This window comes from Pseudonaja textilis, chromosome 13 (genome assembly GCF_049901715.1).
Source record: "Pseudonaja textilis isolate UNSWEBS1 chromosome 13, rPseTex1.2, whole genome shotgun sequence".
In the NCBI taxonomy this organism is placed as follows: Eukaryota; Metazoa; Chordata; class Lepidosauria; order Squamata; family Elapidae; genus Pseudonaja; species Pseudonaja textilis.
In genome coordinates this window covers 9,977,949-10,004,996 of record NC_142002.1, presented here as the reverse complement: position 1 = coordinate 10,004,996, position 27,048 = coordinate 9,977,949, and the positions used below count along the sequence as shown (strand labels likewise).

At 40.1% G+C, this 27,048-nt stretch overlaps 1 protein-coding gene across 2 annotated transcripts in view; it reads right to left on the bottom strand.

Annotated features, from left to right (window-relative positions):
• Positions 1-27,048, bottom strand: part of LOC113442045 (apoptosis-enhancing nuclease-like) — a 64,117-nt gene that overhangs the window by 2,103 nt on the left and 34,966 nt on the right. The window contains exons 1-3 of one of the 2 annotated variants that reach the window (XM_026709354.2): positions 4,829-4,880; positions 1,398-2,127; positions 211-411 (exon numbers count right to left, since the gene is read on the bottom strand). In XM_026709354.2, the coding sequence (XP_026565139.1) occupies positions 211-411; positions 1,398-2,126 (930 nt within the window). In that variant the 5' untranslated portion in view covers position 2,127; positions 4,829-4,880. Of the gene's footprint in view, positions 1-210; positions 412-1,397; positions 2,128-4,828; positions 4,881-27,048 lie in introns of those variants that run through there. The other variant, XM_087941349.1, reaches the window with a different exon arrangement.

Genomic DNA, 27,048 nt, shown 5'->3' with positions numbered 1-27,048 from the left:
GGAACCAAGAGGCACTACAGGATATTCAAGGATCTCAAGAAATATCCCTTGAACTCCACAAACGACTTCGCATCAAAATAACCCAAGACAAGGTGCACTTAACAACTTTTAGACGTAAGGCAACTGAATGATACTAGGGTTTTTTGGGGTTTTTTGGCATGAGGATTCTGCTTTTCAGTGCTCTTGAGGAAATGAAAGATGGCAAGTTACCTGAATGTCTTTGTGTAGCAGCTGATGAGTTAGGTTCTTGAGAGACATGCTTGGTTTCAGAGTTGATGCAATCTTCTTCTTCAACAGAGGACACTGGCTTGTATCACGCCTCCAGGCTCGGGAGGGAAAGTATTTTAAGGCTCGGAAATCATTGTGGAGAGCATGTCCCACGACTATTTTATCCTTCAAGATCTGTATGATCTAGAAAGACAAAAAAGGTTAACTCTCCAGTGTTCAGGAAAGGACAGTTGTAGGTCACTCAAACAAGCAGATCAAGATCTCTCTCTTCATATCTTGCATTTTTTATCAATATCTTCTATCAATATTATCTTATCATTCTCCACTACCTATCAATATCTATTTTCATATCTATCTTCTATCATTATCTGTCAATATCTATCAACAGCAATCATTATCTATCTCTATCACCTATCAATATCTATCTTCATATCTATCTTCTTTCGTTATCTATCAATACCTATCACTCTCTATCTATCCATCCATCTGTTCACTCTTTGATTTTTCCCCCCAATTAATGAAGACATTTTTATTTTCAAAAATGAGTAGACAATTTGTAGTAACACTTAAGGAAAAATTGTAAACCATGTTTTCTAATTTCCTGCAACTCAACTGCTGAGTGTCCACAAAAATGGAACCAAAAATAGAACAGGTGAGAACAAGAAATCAATAAATTGGGACCCTCAAGGTATACAGAGGTGCATAGTCTTTAAAGAGTACAGCTGTTAAAAGGTTAAAAATGAAAAACAAACTAAACAAAACTGGTCAATGAGGACTTAAAACACCCTAGCTTCTGAATTCTAACTGCTTCCCTGGAGATATATTAAAAATGGACAAAAGGAAAATGAAGTGATGGATGGATGGATGTGACGTGAAGAACAGGGGAATTGATCAAGAAGAAATGATGGGATCACCTTCACACATGATCAAGTGAAGCTGATCAGGCATCAATCAAGGATGTACTAATTTAGATACCTGTATGAACCAGAGGACTGGAATTCAGGACTTAAGGAGCTCCTTCCAATTCTACAGTGCTATGACTGTGGATAAATGTATTGTTGCTTGCCTATCATTCTGCATTTTTTTGCAGATTCCGGTTGAATTATTATCAGGCATCTCTTAACCCCTCACATTGTATGGATACTCCAAAATCAATCTCTTTTGCTTACCTCGCCCTGTGCAATCCGGAAAGGAATTGCTTTTCTCATGTGCTTCCAGGTGATGCCACTCCAACGCGTCCTATAATCTACAATTGGACATTCTGGAAGAATGTATTTGTCATAGATCACATCACCGTCATAGCTCACCACCGTACAACGTGCCAACTCGCTTGTCTTTCCACAAGGACCCGTGCCTACCATTTCGCAGTCAATGGCCACACGCTTCACAGATTTCTGAGGCAGGAAGGGACTAATCCCTTTTTCTGAGATGCTGGGGGAGGCTAGCAGGTTCTGAAGACCTTGGCAAGATGATGGCTGCCTGGCTAGGTCCTCAGAGGAGATGGAGACAGCTTCACCAAATCTGGAAGAAGTCTCCTGAGTTGTTATCACGTCTGTCTGGAGCAACTGGTGACTTCCGTTTTCCCAGGACGACGAGTCCTGCATCCCATCCATTTCAGAGACATCTGTGGTCCTAACAAGATTCTTCTCTTTTGTTCTGGCTGCCAGGTGTCCCTTCTGCTCCAGCGCTCTGCGCATCATGTAGCGCTGGTGCTTCCGGCTTTTCTTTTTGTTCTGAGTGCCAGCTTTGTCATTCCAACAAAGTGGATTGAAATTATGACTTAGATCCCTTCCAGTAGAGGGGCATTTGACAATCGGAACACTCATCTCCAGGGTACTTACCTGGTTGATCTTTATTGGGCTTATCACCCCTGGCACAAACTTGGTGCTAGAGGACATCCTACCAAAAAAAAAAAAAAAGATGCAATCCAGTTAATGTGAATTTGAGAAAATTCACATTATTGAAAATAATTGTGAATAATTATTCTGAAAAGAAGAAAGTCAAGATTTTTTTTAAAAAGGTGGGGTTTTTTGCAAATGGGAAGATATCATTCAACTTTTCTATTAGGTATGAAGCATTGTATCAAAATTAGGAAGCTATGACTGTTCATACAAATTATTTAACTATTTCAATTAATGACCTCACTGTTAAAAGCCACAGTATCATAAGCTATTAATGCTAATTTGGATTTTTTTGCGTGGTTTATGCAGAACAAATCTACTCTGTTTAATTAGCTTCAGTAATTCACTGCAGTATAAGACTCCAGAAAATTGGTTTATTCAAATACTAGGTAGCCTTAAATAAGTAAAAATCTCCATAGTGACAAGAATAGTAACAATTTTCCAGCTTACGGAGTGACCAGAAAAGAACATAAATGCACCTCCTGAGAGAAACACTCTATAAGGCTGAAAACTCCATAGGTAAAGTCCAATTTATTGGTGCCGCCAACTGCCACCTCCTAAGGCTTATAATGCATGATAAACACTGCATTTAAAATATTAAAAAGGAAAAAAGAAGCAATTGTTAACAATCAAGACCTGCATCTCTTATGGATTCAAAACAAGTTCTATCAAAAGTTTCTTGACATTTATCACCAAGAATGTGGCGACAACATGCAAAGAAAACTACAAACCAATATAATTAGAGCCATGGTGGTGCAGTGGTTAGAATACAGTACTACAGGCTGACTCTGCTCACTGCCAGGAGTTCGATCCTGACCGGCTCAAAGTTGACTCAGCCTTCCATCCTTCTGAGGTCAGTAAAATGAGGACCCAGATTGTTGGGGGCAATATGCCGACTCTGTAAACTGCTTAGAGAGGGCTGTAAAAGCACTATGAAATGATATATAAATGTTCTTGCTAAGTGCAAAAACAACCCAAGACCCAAAACTTACATAATATTTATGGACCTCTTTCCGCTTCAAGGGGCATTTAGCAAACAACAAAGAAACATTCCTATCTATACTATTATCTTTTTTTAAGGAACAGGAGAAATAACTTGTAGATATCTGATGCTTCAATTTAAAATGTTACAATTTTCAGTTTTAAATCATACAATTTAAGCTAAACATTATCATTTGCGTTGCCTCTGTTTACACCCAGAACTGCCGCACACTCGTGTCGTACTTTCATACGATTTAAGCCAAACGTTAATGATGGTTTGCTGAACAAACACAACTGATTAGATTTATATGTGATAAAGTTGCCCTCAAGTCAACTTTGATACCAGGTGTCTGCATTATTTTCCAATTTCTGCAAATTTTGGACTTTTCAGTCAAGTTCAGTTCAAACTTTACTGTCAATGCACAACATGTGTACAATGAAATTGAATGAGCCTCCATTGGTGCAGCCCATACAAAACACAGAATTCATCTCCATAATAAAAAAAGATCCCTAAACCCAAGTAACTAATAGATCTAGGCGCACATTTCCACATGCATATACATACATACATACATACAAACATACATACATACGTATTGCCCATTACAACAGCCTGTGGATAAAAGCTACTTTTCAGCCGATTTGTCCAGCTGGCGATGCTTCTATAACTTCTGCCCTGTGATAGAATAAAGAAATGCTGTCCAGGGTGTGAATCATCCCTCAGGATTTCTCACCCTTGGCAACTTTTAAGATGTGTGGGCTTCAATTCTCAGATATTTATTTGATTTGATTTGTCAATCGCTTACAAGATAATAGGTATAAGTATAAATGTGATACAGGAAATAGGTACGAATAAATGGGGGCAATGCCAAAGGGACAGTAAGTACGACTGTGCACTTACGCACAATCTTACAGACCTCTTCGGACTAGGTGAGGTCAATAATGGGTTAAGAAATGTAGAATTATATTATTATGCACACAAGATATATGTATCCAACCAACACACTGTAAAATTGAAAGATGGCTTTATTTGTTGTCTTTGTTGTTAAAATAAACAGAACTTTTTTCAAATAATAATAATAATAATAATGGGGTTGGGAATTCTGAGAACTGAAGTCCACACATCTTAAAGGAGAAACATTCCAGGAGTGTTCAGCCTTTGGCATCCAAGTACAAGCCAGATCTCACCTTTCATCTCTTCTTTCTTTTCCCTATGACTAGGACCACCACCCACGAATAGAATAAAGTAACAGAGTTGGAAGGGACCTTGGAGGTCTTCTAGTCCAACCCCCTCTGCCTAGGCAGGAAACCCTATATCCCATTTCAGGCAAATCTCTTCTTAAAAACTTCCAGTGTTGGGAGCATTGACAACTTCTGGGGGGCAAGTCGTTCCACTGATTTACAGGGGCATTTACAGGCCACGACTGATGGGCTTTCAGAAATTAAGCCCAAGTTCAACCCAAACCACATTTGACTTACTTTAAGAAACGGAACAAAGGGGCTTTCCCAAATCCTGCTATATTTAAAGAGAGCTAATTTAAAGCCTCAGCCTTTCATGCGGAGTCTTTTCCTTTATTCCAGGGCTGCCCCTTTCCTACCCAACAGTCCCAGGACAACTTCCCCACGTTCTCCAGCCCCCCCCACCCCCACCCCCCAATTTCTGATTCTTGAAGCTTCCCCACCCACCTCCCGCAAATCAGCCCCGCACTTAGCCTTACCCAGCTGAAGCCAGCTTCGCACGTGTAATTCCCGGAAGCGAAAAAAAAAATTACTCGTATCCGGACCGATCCGTCGTGCCGGCCACGCTTCCTCCGACTTGATTGGCTGCTTTGGCAAAGAGAGGAGGAGTTTATTTGCATCCTAAATCGGCCTTCCCCCCGGATTTTTTTTTTAAACATAGGACTCTTGCTTGCGCATGCTCACACGCGACTCGCTGGTCCCTAAAGTCGGTGGATTGAAGTGCGGTTGTGCATTTATTTCATCTCACAACTTTTCTTTTCTTTTTCTTTTTTTGTAGCTTGTCTGCAACGTCTCTCTCTCTCTTTCTCTCTCTCTCTCTCTCACACACACACACTCACACAGACACACACAACCTTGTGATGGTGGATAGAGCTGTAGGACTGTAAGAACAAAAGGATAATAATAGTAATAATAATAATAGTAATATCATCATCTGGTGATCTCGTGCAGTTAACTACATGAACTTGTGACGTGCTAACTAAAGAAACTATAAGGAAATGGGGGGGATAGCAGATGTTTATTGGAGAGCATTGATGCCTCCATGTCATCATTCATGCACACATACATACATACATACGCAAGCTCACCCTTTAATAGGATTACTGGACCAGGCGCCTAGGGGGAAAAAAGGATGTGTCTTCCCTTTTTATGTTCTCCGGCCAGTAAGCAGAGCCTCGAATAGCATCCAGCTTTTTGAGTGTCTTGGGGGGGGTATTTTATTTTTTAATGGGCTGTTTTCACTCAACAATAATCGCTCCAATTTTTCACAGACAGCATGTCAACGCTACATAAGAGTACTAAGAAAAGAATCAAGAGGATGTGTATTGATGGGGCAAAATGTGTTTTACATTTCCCTCAGGTAATACTATTGAAGCAAAAGTAATCATATTCATTTAAATAGAAGGGTACTGAGGATCAAAGGATTTACAGTTCTCAATGTACAATTTTTCCGTTTAGCGACTGTTCAAAGTTAGAATACAGCACAGAGAAAAGTGATATATGGCTGTTTTTCACACTTCTGACCGTTGCAGCATCCCCACAGTCGCGCGATCAAAATTCGGACACTTGGCAACTGACTCACAGTTATGACCGTTGAGGTGCCCTGGGGTCACATGATCCCCTTTTGCGACAAGCAAAGTCCATGGGAATACCACATTGACTTGACAACTGTGTTACTAATTTAACAACCACAGTGATTCACTTCAGTTGTGACAAGAAAGGTCGTAAAATTGGGCAAAATTCACTTAACACATGCCTCACTTAGCAACAAAAATGTTGGGCTCAGTTGTCATAAGTTGAGGACTACCTGTATTGTGGTCTTGTAAATTGCAGCCTCGTTTTTTCCCCTCTGGCTGTCCAATTAGATTTAGATTAGTTAATTTATTTTCTGATTCCATCAATCGGCTTCAAGCTGGCTCTTTCAAATCTCAGATTCCTATAATCTAGATTCCAACACTCCCTGTAAGTTGCTAAGGAGAAATTCGAAAAGTGTGCCATTGTGGATTCTCTATTATTGCTGTAGTATGTTCTTGAAAGTAAAGATGCATTGGAAAAATATTGCGATTGAAAAAGTAGTCTTTCTGGTGCTGGAAAAAAGGGTAATTTCATGTACATGTAGGTCTAATTCAAGACTCTTCAAACGTGGCAAGTTTAAGACTTGTGGACTTCAACTCCCAGAATTCCTGAGCTAACATGACTGGAGGAGGAATTCTGGGAGTTAAAGTCCACAAGTCTTAAAGCTGGTCTAACTATATTTTCTTGCAGCTTTTTGCTGTCATTTTTGTGATAAATACCAAGAAAGGTAAATAGTGTGTCCTTCCCCTCTCCCCTTTGTTCCCTTTTTAAATTGTCTGTGTCCTCCTTGGCAGTGGTGGGATTCAATTTTTTTTACTATCGGTTATGTGGGCGTGGCTTGGTGGGCATGGCTTGGTGGCCATGGCAGGGGAAGGATACTGCAAAATCCCCCATTCCCTCCCCACCCCACTAACCTGCTTTCCAGCTCCATTCTCCTGTGCAGGGCAACCAAAGGAGACCTAGCCGATCAGCTGTGGGCGTGGCTTGGCTTGGTGGGCGTAGCAGGGGAAGGTCACTGCAAAATCCCCATTCCCTCCTCACCCCACTGACCTGCTTTCCAGCTCCATTCTCCTGTGCAGGGCAACCAAAGAAGACCCTGCCGCTTAGCTGGGACTCAGTGGGAGGCAGAGAATAGATGGGGACGGGGCCAGTCAGAGGTGGTATTTGCCAGTTCTCCGAACCACTCAAAATTTCCACTACTGGTTCTCCAGAACTGATCAGAACGTGCTGAATACCACCTCTGCCCCTCGCCTGTTCAAGGTATCTGGTCACCCTACCTTCCCAGCTCTTTTGTGTTTGGCCAAGACAACTGCCTGTGTGGACACTGCACATAACAGGCTTGTCTCTTGCGAGAGCGACTTTCATTAGCAGCTTTCCTGTGGAGTGGAAATTGGCTGCAGTTGCATGTATGAAGTCTTCCCAACTGCCTTCTCGGCTTCTCATCCCGTTCCTGAGCTTTCCGTTTGTAGGTTTCCATCCGTGTGTGGCTCATGTAAACCCTCGCCTACTTGCCAGCGTTTGAATAGCAGGCAATTTGAGAAAGGGTTTGCGGGTGCCACTGCCCTGCTGAAAAGCGGGGAGGGAGGAAAACAACAACAGAAGACAAAGCAACAAACAAAAGGAAAAGAAAGAGCTTTTGGCCTTCCTTTCAAAAGGGAAACTGATCTGATGACCAACAGAGGAGGTTGACTGGATCAACTTCCAATTTAGATAACAGGAGTCTGTCTGCTTTGTTCCCTGCCAATTTCCGCACCCCTCCCCAATCAAACTAAGCAACAACGGTCTTCAGATCCTGGCTCAGAAAATCTTGGTTGATGTCACTTCTCATTCTCTCTGGGAGAAGCAATGAGAAAGGAGACATTAGAATTTCCATGGTTAATAACAAGGCATCTTCTCCATTTCCTTTGTAGAACCATGGCAAGCTATCATGTATGTAGTTAGTCCTTGACTAATGACCACAATTGAGCCTAGAGGTTTGGTTGCGAAACACCAAGACAGTGGTAGAGTGAATTTTATGGCCTTTTTACCATCTTTCTTGCCACCATTGTTAAGTGAATCTGAATTGCAGAGGTTAGTAAACCAGTTGCAAAGTGAATCTGGGTCTCCCATTGACTTTGTTTGTCAAAAACATCGCAAAAAGGTGATCGTACGATCCCGGGACATTGCAACCGTCATAAATATGAGTTAGTGGCCAACTCTCTGAATTTTGATCATGTGACCAAGGGGAGCTTGCAACAGTCTTCAGTGGGAAGAGTGGTCATAAGTCACTTTATTCAGTGCTGTTGTACCTTTGAACCGTTACTAATTGAACTGTTGTAAGTTGAGGTGTATACCTGTAGTCTACATTCACACAACATGCTAATTGAGTCTGATAATTGAGTTATGGTGGCACAGTGATTAGAGTGCAATACTGCAGGTTCCTTCTGCTGCCTGCCGGCTGCCTGCAATTTGGCAGATCGAACCTCACTCAGCTCAAGGTTGACTCAGCCTTCCACTCTTCTGAGGTGGATAAAATGAGGACCAGATTGTTGGGGGCAAGAGGCTGACTCTGTAAACAATTTAGAGAGGACTGTAAAGCACTATAAAGCAGTATATAAGTTTAAGTGCTATTGCTATCGCTATAATTTGTAGAAATTATTTGGTGAGTGGAAATCTTGGTTTGGGATGGAGGGCTATTTTTTGTTGTTGTTGTTAATTCACAATTCCATCCACTGGAAAACAAATGGTTTAGAGGGTGCAGTCAAAGATTCAAATCAGGGTTTATTTTAGATTTATCATTGACATTAACCAATAACAGCATTCAGGGAAATTCCCCAAAAAGAACTTTTTACAGCCTTAAAGGTGGGAACACGGCTTCCAAATACGTATGATATCCTAAAACTGCAACTCATTTGTAAATGTCATATTCAATGACATTTTTATTTCTCCATTTACTGCGATTATGCAAGAAAGGTAGCACGCCTGGAATTTGTCTTTCTTCATGCCGGCCTTTTGCTATTCCTTCTCCTGGTCACGTCTCATTAATCTTGGAAGAAATCCCAGCATGGCAGCGTTTTTAACTTGCCTCTTTCCTTCTTGTCCTTCAACCCCCCTGGAAGTCCAGGGCTGAAGAGAGAGAGATGGTAATTTGCACTCTCCTCTTGTGCAAATAAGATTTCTAACAAGGACGGGCTCCTGCTGGTTTCATTGGTGATGGGCTGACAGGAAGACTGGTGGTTGCAAAGGGCTGTGAGGAGAACGGTGCCACCTGACCTTCTCCTCTCCCCTCAGATACTGCGCAGAGAGGAGTTTGCTGAAGCACTGAACAAGGAAGCAGAGCTTTGGATAAAGTTTGTGACACCTTCACGCATTGGGTTTACCTGGCATGTAGTAACAGATGGGGTGTCCTGTCCACTTCCCTATCCCCAGAAAAATTCTGGAGGTTAGTTTTAGTTTAAAACAGCCCCAAGGCTGTTAACCCTAAGTTAGAATATATCAATAGAATAGAATAGAATAGAATAGAATAGAATACCTTTATTGTCATTGCATTCTACAAATACAATGAAATTTGAAAGCTACTCCAACACAGTGCCCCAAACACTACATCACAATCACACTACAGAGATAATAATAATAATAATAATAATAATAATGATAATAATAATAATAATAATAATAATAATAATAATAATAACCACCTAGTCTAAAATCTATTTAAAACATATATTAAGTTAGATAGTTTAAAAATGCCACTTTATACATAGGACTCACAAATGCACTGTTTGATTCAAGACAATTATTGCCTTGAAAAAGAAACTGTTTCTTGGTCTATTAGTCCTCATTTTAAGATACCTATAACGTCTCCCTGATGGTAACAATTTGAAATATGAATGACCAGGATGAGACCGGTCTGTGGAGATTTTTTGTGCTCTAGAGAGGAGTCTAGAAGGAGTCTAGAAATTAATATTCTGACCAGCCGCGACACTTGAAAGATTTAAGGTACACATACATGCTAGTTGTTTCCGGCTCTAGGAGCCGGTGCTCATCTCCATTACAAAGCCGAAGAGCCAGCACTGTCTGAAGACATCTCTGTGGTTGTGTGGTGTGTGGCCGGCATGTCTAAATGCCGAAGGTGCATGGAATGCTGTTCCCTTCCCACCAAAGTGGTCCCTATTTTTCTAATTGCATTTTTTTTTCTAATTGCATTTTTACGTGGTTTCAGACTGCTAGGTTGGCAGAAGCTGGGACAAGTAACAGGAGCTCACTCCGTTATGCGGCGCTAGGGATTTGAATCACCGACCTGCTGACCTTTCTGATTGACAAGCTCAGCGTCTTAGCTACTGAGCCACCACATCCCTTTCCTTTAAAGCTTTACTGAAGCAGAAACAGAATACTTTTTAACACGGGACTTGTTTTACCAATTGTTGACTAACAGAAACAGAGGTTAGAATCTAAAAAAACCAAAAAGGATAATAAAAAATGTTTGTATTGAAATTTTTGTAAGATGATAAACTAATGGTAGTATTACTTTGCAATTAATATTGATAGGTTGATTATGATTATGATTAATGTTGTATCTCTACTTAAAACTAACTGTGCCCAGACAACACGCTGTTCAGATAGATATGGAACTTTTTATGTGTATTAAAAATGTATTAATAAAACATATATTTTTAAAAAAGAAAGCTTTACTGAAGTGAAGGGGTAACCCTAATTCTCTCCATCTGAGACAAAATCCTTACAAGGCCTTTCTAAAATGGACTCTTTCTAATCTATCTATCTCTCCCTCCTTCTTCCTCCCTCCCTTCTTATTAAGTGTCACCTCTGCAGATGAAAAGAAAATAGTGAGCTGTGTATTTATTTGTGGATTTATTTTTTGTTCTGGTAGAAAAGAAATGAGAAACTGAGGAAGAGAGTGTGTACCTCTCGTATTCCTTTCAAGAAGCTGGGAGGACATTAAAAGTGACCCAGTGATCCCAGATTATGTGATGCTAGTGTGTAGTGATGTATGACTTCAACAGGGAAGGGAGCAACTTGATCAACTACGCCTTGCAAACACAGCTAGCCTTAATGTGCACCATGCCTTAATTAGACCTCATATGACACTCTCAGTCCATTTTGAGTTAATCCACCTTCCAGGTGTCCAATTTATTGAACAGTAAGGTATCTAATTAGGACACCAAAAGAAAATTAAACCCATCTTAATAAAGCTATCAAGATGCATGCATTTATCTCTATATCTTACCTGTGCTAGTTAAGTGTTGTATAAACTCAGCCTCTGTGTGTGTGTGTGTGCTTCCAATTTTATTCTTGTTTGAAAAACCTCTTCAGCAATAGCAATAAGACTTATATACCACTCCATAGTGCTTTGCTGAGCGGTTTACAAAGTCAACATATTACCCCCAACTATCTGGGTCCTCATTTTATCAACCTCAGAAGGATGGAAGGCTGAGTCAGCTTGAGCTGGTCAGGATCAAACTCCTGGCAGTGGGCAGTCAACTTGCAATACTGCACTGTGTCACTGCAGACAAAGATGCTTTAGCCATATCTCCTGACGTATGCCTAAGCAACCTTTTACATTCAGTCGTATTCACAGCTTGAGATGTTTCTCAATGTAAAGCTCTTCCTGGAAGACCAGATGAATCTTATTAGAAAAGCATTTGCATAATTTTGTCTGGTGCTCCAACTGCATGAGGGGGCATCACTCATTTCTCATACAGGCTGCAGTGTCCAGTTTATGAGGTTGCCCTTGAAGACTGCAAGTAGACACTGAAGCAGATTGAGTCATAATGTGTTTTACAGCCTTTATCATCTCAGTCTTACATTCACTGTAAAGCAGTGGTCCCCAACCACCGGGCCCCAGACTGGTACCGGTCCGTGGATCATTTTTTACTGGGCCGCAAAGAAGTGGGCGCCACCATCTTGTTTCGATGGCGGTTGAGAAAGTGCTTCTGGGTGAGCTTGTCGGTCGTCGGTTGGAAAGCGGCGTTTGGGTGCTGAAGGAATCCTCGCACCTTAGTTTCATTGGGGGGGGGGCAGCTTCGAACGAAGAGCCGTCCTGATGGTGGTGGAGTCTCGCGTTAGGAGGAGATTAAGAAAGAGCCCGAAAAGCCCATCGACAAAGGTACAAAGGAGGAGTAGAAGGTGGTGGGGAGAAGCGGGGGACAACTGGCCGGCCAGTCGCTCGGCTTGCCTTGCCTTGGTCGTGCGTGCTGATGCCAGTACCGGTCCATGGATCATTTTGTGATGCCAGTACCGGTCCATGGGACAACAAAGGTTGGGGGCCACTGCTGTAAAGGTAAAGATTCCCCTTGCATATATGTGCTAGTCATTTCCGGCTCTAGGGGGCAGTGCTCATCTCTATTACAAAGCCGAAGAGCCAGCACCATCTGAAGATGTCTCTGTGGTCATGTGGCCGGCATGACTAAACGCCGAAGGAGCACAGAATGCTGTTACCTTCCCATCAAAGGTGGTCCCTATTTTTCTATTTGCAGTGCTAGGGATTCGAACCACCAAACTGCCGATCTTTGTGATCGCTAAGCTCAGCATATTAGCCACCAAGCCACCACGTCCTTTACATTCACTATACAGACTTCCAATTTCTTTTTTGGATCCAGTGCAAAATAGGGCACAGGCATTCCTTGTGGCCAGTGTGGTTTTGGGACCATATTATACTGATGTTAGCTGGAAGGATATTCCAATTTCTTCTGTAGCCAGCAGAGAGAAGGCATTTCAAACCTGCCCTCCTATTGCTTTCCTTTCAAACATCCACAAAAGCAACAGTGGAGGTGATTTGAAACAGCAAAATTCTTCAGCACCCTCAAATACACCACCCATCTTCTCTGCGGGTGGAAAACGAGGACGAAGGGAACCACCAGAGTCGATCCTTTTCCATTCATCACTGAGGCAGGGCCAGACCCCATAAGGCAGACTGCGACTTGTTGTCATGAGATGAGCTACAGAAACAACAAAATCACTAGTCTTCCATAAGGAGTCTGGCAGAGATGTGCAATGGATCAGCAAGGAATTCATTCCATGTGACATCTATATTCCCAAAGTGTTAGCACTGTTCCAATATTTCAGGGGTTGCTGCAAAGAATAGGGAGTCAAGCTATTATCCAAAGCACCAGAAGGTAAGACAAGAAGCAATGGATGGAAACTAATCAAGGAGAGAAGCAACTTAGAACTACAGAGGAATTTCTTGATTGTTAGAATAGAATACTTTATTGGCCAAGTGTGATTGGACACACAAGGAATTTGTCTTGGTGTAAATACTCTCAGTATACATAAAGAAAAGGTACATTCTTTAAGAATCAAGAATCATAACATACAACACTTAATGATAGTCATAGGGTACAATATGCAATCAAATCATACTAGGAAACAGTCAATATAAATCATATGGATACAAGCAACAAAGTTACAGTCCTACAATCACAAGTGGGAGGGGATGGGTGATAAGGAGTAATGAGAAGATTAACAGTAATAGTGGTGTACACTTTGTAAATAGTTGAACAGTGTTGAGGGAATTATTTGTTTAGCAGAGTGATGGCTTTCGGGGAAAAAACTGTCCTTGTGTCTAGTTGTTCTGGTGTGCAGTGCTCTATAGCGTCGTTTTGAGGGAAGGAGTTGAAACAGTTTATGTCCGGGATGTGAGGGGTCTGTAAATATTTTCACAGCCCTCTTTTTGACTTGTGCAGTATACAGGTCCTCAATTGAAGGCAGGTGGGTAGTAATTGTTTTTTCTGCAGTCCTAATTATCCTCTGAAGTCTGTGTCTGTCCTGTTGGGTTTCAGAACCAAACCAGAGGTGCAGATGATAGACTCAATAATTTCTCTGTAGAACTGGATCAGCAGTTCCTTGGGCAGTTTGAGCTTCCTGAGTTGGCGCAGAAAGTACATTCTTTGTTGTGCTTTTTTGATGATGTTTTTGATGTTAGGTGTCCATTTTAGGTCATGTGATATAGTAGAACCTAGAAATTTGACAGTCTCTACTGTTGATACTGTGTTGTCTGGTATTGTAAGAGGTGGTAGTATGGGAGGGTTTCTTCTAAAGTCTACCACCATTTCTACGGTGTTCAGTTCCAGATTGTTCTGGTTACACCACGAGGCAAGTTGTATAACCTCCTGTCTGTATGCAGATTCATCATTGTCTTGAATGAGACCAATCACTGTTATGTCATCAGCAAACTTCAGTATTTTAAAAAATGGATAGTTTCAGATGCAGTCATTGGTTTATTGAGAGAAGAGAAGTGGAGATAGCACACAGCCTTGGGGGCCCCCTGTGCTGATTGTACAGGTATTGGATGTGATTCCACCTAGCTTCACCTGCTGCTTCCTGTCTGTTAGGAAGCTTATGATCCACTTACAAGTGTGTTCAGGTACCGCTAGTTGATTTAATTTACTTAGAAGAGTGTCTGGAATGATGGTATAGAACAATTAATCAGTGGAATGACTTGCCTCCAATAGTTGTGAATGCTCCAACACTGGAAGTTTTTAAGAAGAGTTTGGACAACCATTTGTCTGAAATGGTGTAGGGTTTCCTGCCTGAGCAGAAGGTTGGACTAGAAGACCTCCAAGGTCCCTTCCAACTCTGTTGTTCTATTCTATTCTATTCTATTCTATTCTACTCTACTCTACTCTACTCTACTCTACTCTGTTAGGCAGAATGTATAAATCATGAGGGTCAGAGAAGAGGGCAAGAGAAAAATGTCTAAAGATTTCTTTAGCCATTTTGTAAAAATTGGGTTTAACTGGGCACAACTGGAAGGCTGAAAATTGTCTTTAATTTTTATAGTGAATTGGATTTTCATTTCTATGGTAAAGAAAGGCAGACAGATGAGTAATGAGTGACAGAAGAGAAGGAGAATCTGTCAGTCTTGCCATTTAAAGTATTAATTTCTAATGGCATTTTTAGGGAATTTTTAGGGACTGTGGTTGCTTCCAACTCTACAGTTCTGTCATCTATTGCGCAACCCATTTCCCCTTGCTTTAATTAGTTCCCAAGAATACCATCATAATATCTTTCTTTATATTTTAAGACAAGGCATATTGCTTTTCCAAACATATTATCTTATATGGTAAATTCTCTGACTTTAGCCTCTATTGTTTGAAGTGCAAGGTTTGCATTGAATGAATGAATGAATGATGGTTCATTTAATAAATGATGCTTAAGCCTATCATGGATTAATATGTTGTATGCTTAAAAGGTGGGGTCTCCCCAGGCATTCCAGCACAACACAAGCATGATTGATTGTAAACCAGGGGTGTCAAATTCGCGTCATCAGGTCAACTTTTCCCCTCTTTGCTAAACCGGGAGTGGGCATGGCCAGCACATGATGTATCCAGCTCACGGGCTGCGAGTTTGACTCCCCTGTTGTAAACCATGGTTTATGGCTCAGAATCATGAATCCCACCTAGCCAACTATGATTTATTCAGTTAGCCATGGTTGAATCTGATGTGTTAATTCAGTTTCTCAAACAGTCTTGCCCCATTGCCTTAGGACATTTTGGACTTGTTTTCAGCAGTTTCTACATATCCAAACATCAACCACTAACTTCTGAAATTCTTACAATATTTCAAATAAACAGTTCATTTAGTGACCGTTCAAAGTTGCAACAGCACTGAAAAAAGTGACTGATGACTGTTTTTTCCCCATGGTTATAATCTTTGTAGCATCCCCATGATCACGTGATCAAAATTCAGACATTTGGCAACTGGTTCATACTTATGACCTTTGCTGTATCCCGGAGTCATGCAATCCCCTTTTGCGGCCTTCTGACAAGCAAAGTCAATGGCGAAGCCAGATTCACTTAACAATCAGGTAACTAACTCATCAACTGCATTGATTCACTTAACAATTGTGGCAAGATACATCATAAAATAAGGCAAAACTCACTTAACAAATGTCTCACGTAACAAAGGAAATTTTGGTTACAATTGTGGTCATAGGTTGAGAACTCCTTGCCTTGCCTTGGGTCCCAAATTTTGCTGCCTGAAGAGTTCTGTTATGAACTCTCCAAATAGAAATGGATTTTTCGGTTGCCCTTTCTTACAAACTCATCATTTCTGGTCTTTCTTTTGATCTAGTTTTGAACGTTTCCCCCCCACACCCTTCCACGTGTTAGTCTACATTCTTTCCATCTTTAAAAACACAACTAGTGGCTAGTCATTATGGCTTTTCCATCACCAAAGGGCATTTTATTCTCTGAAGAAAAAAGAAAGGTAATAATTGTCCTAAGAGCAATATCTCACCCTCTTCCCCTTTTCAATCTTTCACAGCTATAAAAAAAAAATCTTTGCCCTAAAAATTTTTTTTTAAAAAAAGAAAAAATCTGAAATATTTTCATGGCCCTTGGTGTCAGCTAATTAATGCTCCCTTAATGACTAAATGATTTAAACATTGCACAATAACTTCCCAGGAGGCCATCAAAGGTCATTCTGATTCATAGCAAAACTCCCTTTTTATTATGCATGGCAAAAGCCACAAGGTATGGGAGGGGATAATTATCCATGTGTTGTTCTTTTTGGAAAATAAGGAATAGGAATGGGCTGCCAAGCTGCTGATAGGGGAAGCAGCATTTGGGTCATGCAGGAAAGTAGGGTCTATTTAAAATGCCAAAAAACCCAGAAGCAATGGAGGCATAATCTATGTGTAGAAATGGATCATTGACAGTCAAAACAAGTACAAACAAGTGGATTTAGCAAGAATGGCCTTTGTTTGGGGTTTGTTTACTGTTAATTCCAATCTTTCTCACCAAAAAAAAAAAAAACATGGTTTAGTGGAAAGTAGGAACTGTGAATTTAACTACTTGCAAGACAAAAGACAGATTCACATATATTAAGCCATAGACTGCTTAACCCTGATTTTCTGAATGTCACAGTTGGGCCATATGTTACACAGAATCATAAGCCACTCTTTACAAAGCACATTACTCAAGGTGGTTGTTTATTAACCTTGATTTATAATTTAGTATTATGAGCGAGATAGTCTGTTATAGCTAGCTTAACAAACTATGATGAAAAAATATATGAAATTTATGAATTATCCATTAACGAAGTTTTAAAAAATGATGGCCTAGGATAATTTGTGAGCTGAGCTAACCAACCAATATACAGTTGTAGTATTTCCCACTCACCAAACAGATGTGAGACTTAACATTTGAAAGGCATAGGATGGCAATATAATTTCCCCTTTACAACTTTGATTGTTCTGGATTTAATTTTATAGTGAAGAGAATAACACAATATCATTTTTAAATGATAAGCAATGTTGTGTTTATACTGGTTGTCACATTGCACTAATCCATAATTCTGCCTTACTATGTTGTGTGAATCCAGTAATTTCAGTTTGTAAGGTATGGTTTAAGTATATGGTATGAACACAACACTTGGTGGCTTTTTTGACACATGATTATTTCATTAAACATAGTGTAAGATATAAAGCTAACCTATAAGTTAGTGGCTATTATTTCAAAAGTAATAGTAATTTCTAAATGCTTTTTTAATATTTTGTATGTCTCCTTCAGGGCACTGGCATTCACTTAAATGGGAGATCAGATACAACTATAATATGCTCGATCCACATTTCTATATCAAACCACATTTATTACTAAAAAAAGCCTGTAACAGCACTGTATAACAATTGTCTTCATAAATGTCTGAATCCTACCCAAGTGAGATGTTTTATTCAAGAGACAGCTGAAAAGCAATCTTCAAAAAGAACACTTTTAAAAATCTACACTGAATTCTGAACTGCTTCATAGTGACGAGAGAAACATAATGTTACCTGGGTTGTGTGACCTGTTTTAATATGCTACCTGATTGAATAGACCAACCATTAGCTTCTTTTGTGTAGGGTGTTGGGTTGCGTATGTGTATGTGTGATTTTCTTCTTTCTTTCACTTTTAGAGTTTTCAAGGTTTTTATCTGAGCCAAAAACAAAAAAGTCAGATGGAAGGCTTTTAAAGAGAAAGACTTTTGTTTTGTTTATAATATAAACCATTTGCACAATTCCTGAGGTTAAAAAAAAAAGGGTTCCTAATGGCCAAGCCTCTAATCAACTCTATTTAGGTGAAGGAACTTAGCCAGGCAGTCCACAGTGAGCCTTGATGTATGTCAGAATTGCTCTTAATGGTAATGGCATGAAGATTTAACCAGTGGAGAGATTTTGGCTGAGGCATTCAGGAACAATTCTGACACACAAAGAGTTACCAATAGGCAGGCCTTGACATTCTGCGAATTGCATGTGGCACCTTTAAGTCCCCTTTCAACAGTTCTTGGACACCTCTTCCCAAAAGATTGTGTTGCAAAATTGTGGCGAGCATTGAACAATATCACATAAGAAAAATATCAAGAACCAAAGAAAAATGGAAATGAGGCTTTTGATAGATTTAACACAATTAACTAAGTACTTTACAAAACAATGCTATCTCCTTAAAAGGGGGAAATCTTCAAAATTCCTAACTAGATTAGTCTTAACTAGATTAGCTCTTGTGATATCTTTCTCTTAAAAAAAAAAGATTTCATGATGTTTTTCAATAAAGTAGCATCATTATCTTATTTTCTTTAATCTAATAATATATTACTGTAAGGCAAATTGCTATATAATGCTTAATATATGATATAACATAAATGATAAAGCTAGGTGTCTCTTAGTTTCTTTTATTCTATTAAGATTTTTAAATTATTTTTTATATTTTTATATTTTAATTTACTATAGCAGTAGAAGCTGATTCAAATTTATGGAGCTGTGGTCAAACATGCATAGCATGTTCACACAACATGCTAAGTCACACATACATACCAAACAAATAAAGGGGAAACCTGATCACACTTAGCTTATTATGAGAATGCAACAACTTAGTTTTATTGAACCTGATAGGCATTTTATATGATTTCAATTTTTGGCAAATTTCATACAACTTGTTAAACTCGGTTAAAATATGATTAAGTAGTTTCAGATTTGGGGAATTATAGCCATTGTTTTTAGCATATTATGTGAACTGGGGCCCTATAGTTAGCAGTAATATGTTTGGCACTACTTGATATATAAAGCCTGTGTTTTGTTCTCTGGAGGTTAGATTTCAGCAAGTTACATGAGCTCAAGGATTAACTTTAGCAATGTTCCTTTAATCCAGGGGTCCCCAACCACCGGGTCGCGGACCGGTACCGGTCCGTGGAACATTTCCTACTGGGCCGCCGGTTTGCTGGGTGCTGCCATCTTGTTTAACAAGAAAGTGCTTCCGGGTGAGCTTTTCCGGTTGGAAAGCGGCGTTTGGGTCCTGAAGGAATCCTCGCGCCTTAGTTTTATTGAAGGGGGGGGCTTCGAACGAAACTAAGGCGCGAGGATTCTTTCAGCACTCAAGGCAAGGCGAGCCGAGCAACCATCCCGAAGCCGTCCCGAAGGGAAGCCCATCGACAAAGGTACAAAGGAGGAGTTGAAGGTGGCAGGGAGAAGCGGGGGACGGCTGGCTGGCCGGTCGCTCAGCTCGCCTTGCCTTGTCATGAGTGCTGATGCCAGTACCAGGCCATGGCACAAAAAAGGCTGGGGGCCCTGCTTTAATCCATACAGCCCCCCACAAAAGACAAATTCATGATATTTTACAACAATAAAGTATTGCCATCATCTTATTATTTTTTATTTAATGATAGAATATTGTAAGTAACTTTTCATAAGTTAAATGAAATGAAATGTTTTGGGAGTTTAAATATTTGGGGAGGGAATTTGAGGTTTTATCAGCCTCTGGTGGGTTACATACTAATTCTTGCATAGGAGAGGACAACCAATCAAAGTTCAAACATAAAACACCATTAAATGAGAAGCAGGAGAGCTTAGAGATAAATGATTGGTTTCAGCACCTGCACAGCTGCCCCAAATGATGTACTGCACAATAAAAATCATATTGAATCTGGTTTAAGATAACATAACATGCAACATACTATGCCTATCCCCCATATTACAGACAAAGAGATGGTCTAACTCACACAACACAGAGACACAGTGAACTCCAAATTTCCTCTTCACATTTTTGCTAAATATATATAAGCTGTGCAAACCTATACAAGGGTGTGAAATCTCACCTTAGGTATGAAAGCAAGTTGCTTGACTTTGGGCCAATCACCAAGAGATGGTGAGTTCTAGTCCCACCTTAGGCATGAAAGCTGGATGGGTGACTTTGGGCTAGTCCCTGTTTCTTTCAGCCCAACCAACCTCATGGGGTTGTTGTGGGGAAGATAAGAAGAGGAAAGAATATTAGGTAACTCAAGTTTTGCTCTTTTGATTTATGTTTTTTTTAAATAATAAAGGAAGGATATAAGTAAAGAAAAATAAATAAATACCAATTTGACTTTAGTCTTTTGGGTTTTTTTTTATACAATACACTATATTTAAATTACAGCTTTTCTATACCTGGCACCTACTCAAGTAAATTGGCACACACAAATTTTATACTAATGGCACTGAATGCAATGGGGCTGGCTTTAAGAATTGCTCCATGAATCATAATGTTTTCTTACAGCTGTATTTCCAGTACATATTTTCTACTTGCAGAGCGGTAAATAAATCCAATCCTTTCCTTTATTTCCTTCTCAAGCTTGGGTCTGTTGTTTCAAATCAAAAGGAATATTGGAGGGATTTATTCTCCACCTGCTCAGATTTGTTTTCTAACTCACTTATTCTTATACAAAGATATATCTGCATGTCTTTATCGATACATTCAAATGGCTTTAAATGGAAACCTTTTAAAAGAGCAGATTCTTCCTCTTTTGACATTTAATACTACTAGCCACCATTTTCATTCCAGGTTTCTCATATTATTCACTTATTAGTAATTTCTCCAAGATACTCTTCCAGCCTGCTATCATTTGCTATAAGCATGTATATGTGTGCTCAGTTTTCTGTTTCATCTCAGCCTATTTTTTTCTCTTTCTCTTCCATATCAAAGCAGGAGAGCAGCTGCTTAGCCATCTGTCCATACCCCAAACCTGGACCTGAATTATACAAAAGGTAGCATCATGCACACAAATTAAATTTATGGTTTTGATCCCTTCACTTGGTTCATATCTTGACTTTTCATCAACCACCTGTTTCGCCAGAGCTCTGATTTATCAAAGACTGTTTGAGAACAGGAGGGCAAAGCAAACAAACCAAAACATTAGGCTTTCTTTCATTTTTTCTCTGCAAAACTTTTAGCAGAGATAGGGTATTTTTTTTTGTGGAGCTAAATAATAAGATACTAAAGTCCTGGAAAGCATTGAATGTATCAGAGCTGTCATTTTGATTCTGATTTTCCAACTTTTATGATTTGGATTTCTGAATCAGACAAATCATGTTGGTCCCATTTGAAAGATCAATTCAAGGAGAAGAAGAAATCTTTCTGCTCATATGTAAAACACAATTGAATCATTGGTTTGATTCAGAAGCCAGTGATACAATTCAGCAAGCTGATTTGATGATTCAAATGTCTTCAGACCAAGCCTCTCAATACCTTTGCAAAAATACACCCGCTAATAATCTTAAACTATTGATGCATTTTTGCACTCTGATTTCTTAATCATGTTCCCTTTCTTTCTGCACTCTGAAGATCTTTCTACAAGTTCTGTGTATGTATATTCTTGTGGATATGGAGAGACAAGCATCAAGGCTACTATAGCAATGTGTGTATTCTCCCATCTGGCTTTTGTTGAAGCTAGCTGTGGATGTTTGCCCACAGAATAAATCAGAATGCCTGATGAGAGAGAGAGAGAGAGAGAGAGACAGAGAGAGAGACAGAGACAGAGACAGACCCTGAGAAGGGACAATAGACATTTAGAACTGGCTCTGCAAAGAGACGGGAAGTGAGAAGAACTATTACGGTTTGCAGACTTAATTTAAGTTCATTTTCTTTCCTAGTTATCTTTCTTTCTTTCCTTTTAATCCCTAGCTTATGACTTTCATTGTGTCTCTCTTCCACCATTCTCAGAAAACTCTTTTCTCCCTTAATCAAAGCCAGATGTGGAATAATAACATCTCAAGATTTGGAGTAGGAAAGAAGATGAATGCAGGCAATGTTCCAGCACAGGGGAGGGAGGCTTGGAAAATGAAAGTTGCTTCTCTGGCAGATAATTAACATGATCATGTTTATGAATGCGGATCAATAATTCCAGGTAAAATCTCCAGCCACCCTAATGCAGAATAACAATGCCTCTGCCCTTGCTTGGGGAGTAACGTGCAGAGCAGAGGGCACCACTGATGCCAGCGTGTTCCTGACGTGACTCTAAAATGCCTCATTTCTCAATCCTGGGCCTCGGAGTGTATTGTTATGTGTCCTTGAGAAGTGATTATTACACAAGCTGGCATTGTTAACTTGTGGCTTTCATCCATCTCAGCAGAATTTCTCTGTGGGTTTTTTTGTTTCCTTGAAACCATGATGGCTATATGGTGATCTCTGTGCTTTTGTGATGCTTTTGGGCAAAAGATGAAATGCAAAAAGGGAATTTCCTTACAAGAGAGGTATAGGCCTTTGCCGTTTCAGGCAGTTGTAGAACATGGGTTTGCAAGCTTCCTCGGGAGTACCCAGCAACAGCTTTTTCTTCTTTGCAAACATATTACATGCAATAGTCCATGTCAATGTCTGGAACTCACTACCTGATTCTATTGTCACCTGCTCAAGCCCTCACTCCTTTGCCCTCAAACTAACCTCTATTGACCTCACCCCATTCCTAAGAGGTCTGTAAGGGGCGTGCATAAGCGATCAATCGTGCCTACCGTCCCTGTCCTATTGTCTCCAATTATTAGTTCCTATTTCATGTATTTAAACTTATGTTTATTCTTATTTCTATTATATTGTAAGCGTTTGACAAAATAAATAAATAAAATGTCTGTTACATGGACTATTGTTGGGTTTAGATATCCCAGACCGAATTTTATGTATTGTTCAAAAATGAAAACCCTCTGTTTGTTTGCATGTCATCTTATAACATCGATTATGGCTTACTCAACAAATCATAATGAAGTAAACTGCATTTTATCATGAAGATGAACGAAGGACACAGTCTGCTTGTATTGATACCTTCACTGGTGCTTTGGATTCCTTAACTCCAGAGGTGGTATTCAGCAGTTTCTGACCAGTTCTGGAGAACTGGTAGCAAAAATTTTGAGTAGTTCAGAGAACCAGGAAATACCACCTCTGACTGGCCCTGCCCCCATCTATTCTCTGCCTCCCAAGTCCCAGCTGGGGAAGCTGGGTCTTCTTTTGTTGCTCTGCATAGGGGAATGGAGCTGGAAAGCAGGTTAATGGGGTGGGGTGGGAATGGGGTTTTGCAGTAACCTTCCCCTAGAGTGGGGAGGGAATGGAGATTTTACAGTATCCTTACCCTGCCATGCCCACCCTGCCACGCCCACCAAGCCACGCCCACAGAACCGGTAGTAAAAATTTTTTGAATCCCACCATTGCTTAACTCTCTGTTTTCAAATATCCATTTCTTTCTTTCAGACTCTCATCCTAGCCCACAAGACAAAGGGAGGCAATTTTTTAGACCAAGGATTGCAAATGTCTATGAAGATTTTCAGTCATCCAGGTCATGGTTGTCCCAAAGGTGCTTTGTCAAAAAGCAACTCGCCTTCGTTTTTCCTTAAAGACATTTTGCTTCTCACCCAAGAAGCTTATTCAGTTCTGACTGAATGGTGGAGGGTAGAAAGATCAATAACCAGATGACAGAAATGAAATCTAAATCTTTCCATCCTCCACCATTTAGTCAGAGCTGAAGAAGCCTCTTGAATAAGAAGTGAAACATCTCCAAGGAAAAACAAAATCCAGTTGCCTTTTGAAAAAGTGCCTTTGAAGGATTACACTTAACTTGGTTTTTGAGTGCAAACGGGAGTTTTCAAATTGGTGGAACCATAACAAACTTTTAATTTGGTGAAATTCATTAGGGTTAATAAGTAGCTTTAGGAGCTGGTCATTTGTGGCCAATCTTGCGTGGTCTTGGAAATGAAGGAGAGTGGTTCCAAATAGTATTTATAAGAAGTACTGTCCAAAAAATTCCCCAGCTGCTGTCTGTATTGGAAACTGAAAATCCTTGTCCTAACAGGAAGAATCAAACCCAACCCTGTTGACAATTGTTGTCTCTTTACAGAATGTGGGTGTCTCTTTTTCCTTCTTTGACCCAAACACCCATACTCTGAACTGAAGATGGGAAGATTCCCCAAATCCTCAACCATTACTTAGAGTGACCAATTTCCATGGGATTTCCCCTCTACTTGCACCTTTAACAAGCTTAACTCTTGGAAGAATGAACTGCAATTACAGTCCTTTCAGGAGTTTCATTATCACTCTGACTTGGCCTTGTTTGAGGAGGCCTTTTTATTGCCAAAGTTATTATACACAAAATGTACAGCTCCAAGCTGCAATTTCCTCTCTGTGGTGATAAGCTAGGGAGCACCCGCTGTTCAATAAATAACATTTTTTTAAAAAAGTCTCCATCTAGGGTAGGAGAAAGGAAGGATAATTTGTCTTTGTTAATGAGATTAATGCTGATGATCCTAAAGGGAAAGGGGAAAGGAAAGGAAAGGAAAAGGAAAAGGAAAGGAAAGGAAAGGAAAGGAAAGGAAAGGAAAGGAAAGGAAAGGAGGAAGGGAAGATGAAAAGGAAGGGTAGGGAAGGGAAGGGAAGGGAAGGGAAGGAAAGGGAAGGGAAGGAAAGGAAAGGAAAGGAAAGGAGGAAGGGAAGATGAAAAGGAAGGGTAGGGAAGGGAAGGGAAGGGAAGAGAAGGGAAGGGAAGGGAAGGGAAGGGAAGGGAAGGGAAGGGAAGGACTTGGCATAAGAAGTGGGTTATGGATGGAGTTTGCATCCAGTGCCAACTCTTGCAAAATAATTAGTCAGTTTGACTTTCAAATCTCCTGTTTCTAGGATTATTGTCTGTCTAGCTATTGTCTGTTCATCTGTCTGTCTGTCTTTCTGCCTGCCTACCCGCCCATCCATCCATCCATCCATCCATCCATCCATCCATCCATCCATCCAATCCTATCTATCTATCTATCTATCTATCTATCTATCTATCTATCTATCTATCTATCTATCTATCTATCTATTCATCTATCCATCTAGCTAGCTCACTAGTTATCTGAATTGAAACATCTGCACACATTGTTCAGCAATTGCTTCCTTCCAGACAAGAAATGCAGGAATGTCACATGTTGAGTTATGTGAACAGCACAGACCAAAAAAACCATAACAGCACAGACCATAACAGCACAAACCAAAAAAACATCAGGATAGTGCCCAAGTCAAAAATCATTAAGACCCAGCTGAACACAATCCAGTAGATTGCTTACCTTGGCACAAAGTGCATGGAGCTCAGAGTTGCTCAGTTCCAGGCAAGAGTGTCTCAAAACACAGGGCAGTTTTAATGGTCAACTTTCAGACAGTTGAGATGTATCCTTTACCTTCTGGATAGAAATACCCTTGAATCGCAACAAACAAAATGAAGGCATCCCGCTTTGGTTTCTATCCCTCACGATTGCATCTTTTTTCTCTCTGGATCTATCACAAACAACCAATGTGTGGTCTTCATTCATTTCCCAGAACAAGGAGAAATATTATTTGTTTCTGCACTGGGAATAAAACCCCTATTGATAGATCACCACCCCCAAAATGCTACGGATAGTTTATAGACAGTTTCCACTTGAGCTTCAAACAAGTTGCAATAGATTCCTTTAATATCTCATCCTACCAAAACTTTCCCAACTATGCAAGAGTCTGCCTGACCTACCTCTGCAGGAGTCAAAATTCTCTAGGTTTATTATCTTGCAATGGAAGAGTTACTGTAGTAGAACATAGTGGGGAGATATACAGGGGATTAATTCATCTGAGCAAATGGGACGTTTATATTGTTGAAGCGGAAAATGTCCATGTAAAAGCCAAAAGAAAAAAAGAAAAAGAAAAAAGCTTTAAATGCATATCTGTACAAAAACAAAGGTTGTGTCTCAGCAAATGTATCTCTCCCTTTCAATTATGGCCAGGTTGAATAAATTGCATTAATGCACAAGTATTCATGGACACACACACAACTGTGGAACCCTGTAATGTTGGCAAGGAAACATCTCCTTCTTAGCAACACAGAGGCACACAAACTTTATCCATGTCTGCTGGAAGCGGAGTAGAAGATTTGAACACACAACTATACACATAAACACACGTACACACCATAAGAAGCTCTTTCAAAGTACAGACTGCCTTGCTAGTGAACTAGGATTCCATCTATTGTTTAATAGGAGATAAGCTTAATAAAATTAAGATAAGCAGTGTGCCCATAAACCTCACTTTAAATTGAATCACTGTGGGGAACCATAGAACAGAGCTGAAGAAAGATGGAAATAGGAATGGCTGTGATCTCACTCCAATCTACACTTGCTCTGGAATTGCTTTCTAAACCAACATCCTGAGATTCAGAAGGTTGGGGTGGAACATCCCTATACAAATTCCAAAAGTGCTTCTTTCAAAGGCAAATAGACTTTCTTTGTTTTTTCCTTGAAGATGTTTCACTTCTCATCCCAGAAACTTCTTCAGTTCTGAAGACTTCTGAGAACTGAAGAAGGTTCTTGGATGAGAAGCGAAACCAGGGAAAACAAAGGAAGTCCAGTTGGCTTTGGAAAAAGCACCTTTGGAACAACCATGACCTGGATGACTGAGAATTTCCAAAGACCTCCCTAGGAAGAGCATCTGAAACCAAACAGAAAATTTCGAATTCATACATGATTATAAGGCACTATTTTCCCCTCCCACATTTATATTTAAACTATAAAACAGGTAACTTTTTGATTTTCAAATCCATAGAGAACAATATAGCAAATGAATGCAGAAGTGACAACTGATGGAAAAATTTAGTGATGTATGTATGTATGTATGTATCAAAGGTGGTATTCAGCAGGTTCTGACCAGTTCTGGAGAATTGGTAGCGCAAATTTTGAGTAGTTCGGAGAACTGGCAAATATCACCTCTGACTGGGGCCACCAACCCCATCTATTCTCTGCCTCCCATTGAGTCCCATCTGATCGGCTGGGTCTTCTTTTGTTGCCCTGCACAGGAGAATGGAGCTGGAAAGTAGGTTAGTGGGGTGGGGAGGGAATGGAGATTTTGCAGTATCCTTCCCCTGCCACGCCCAC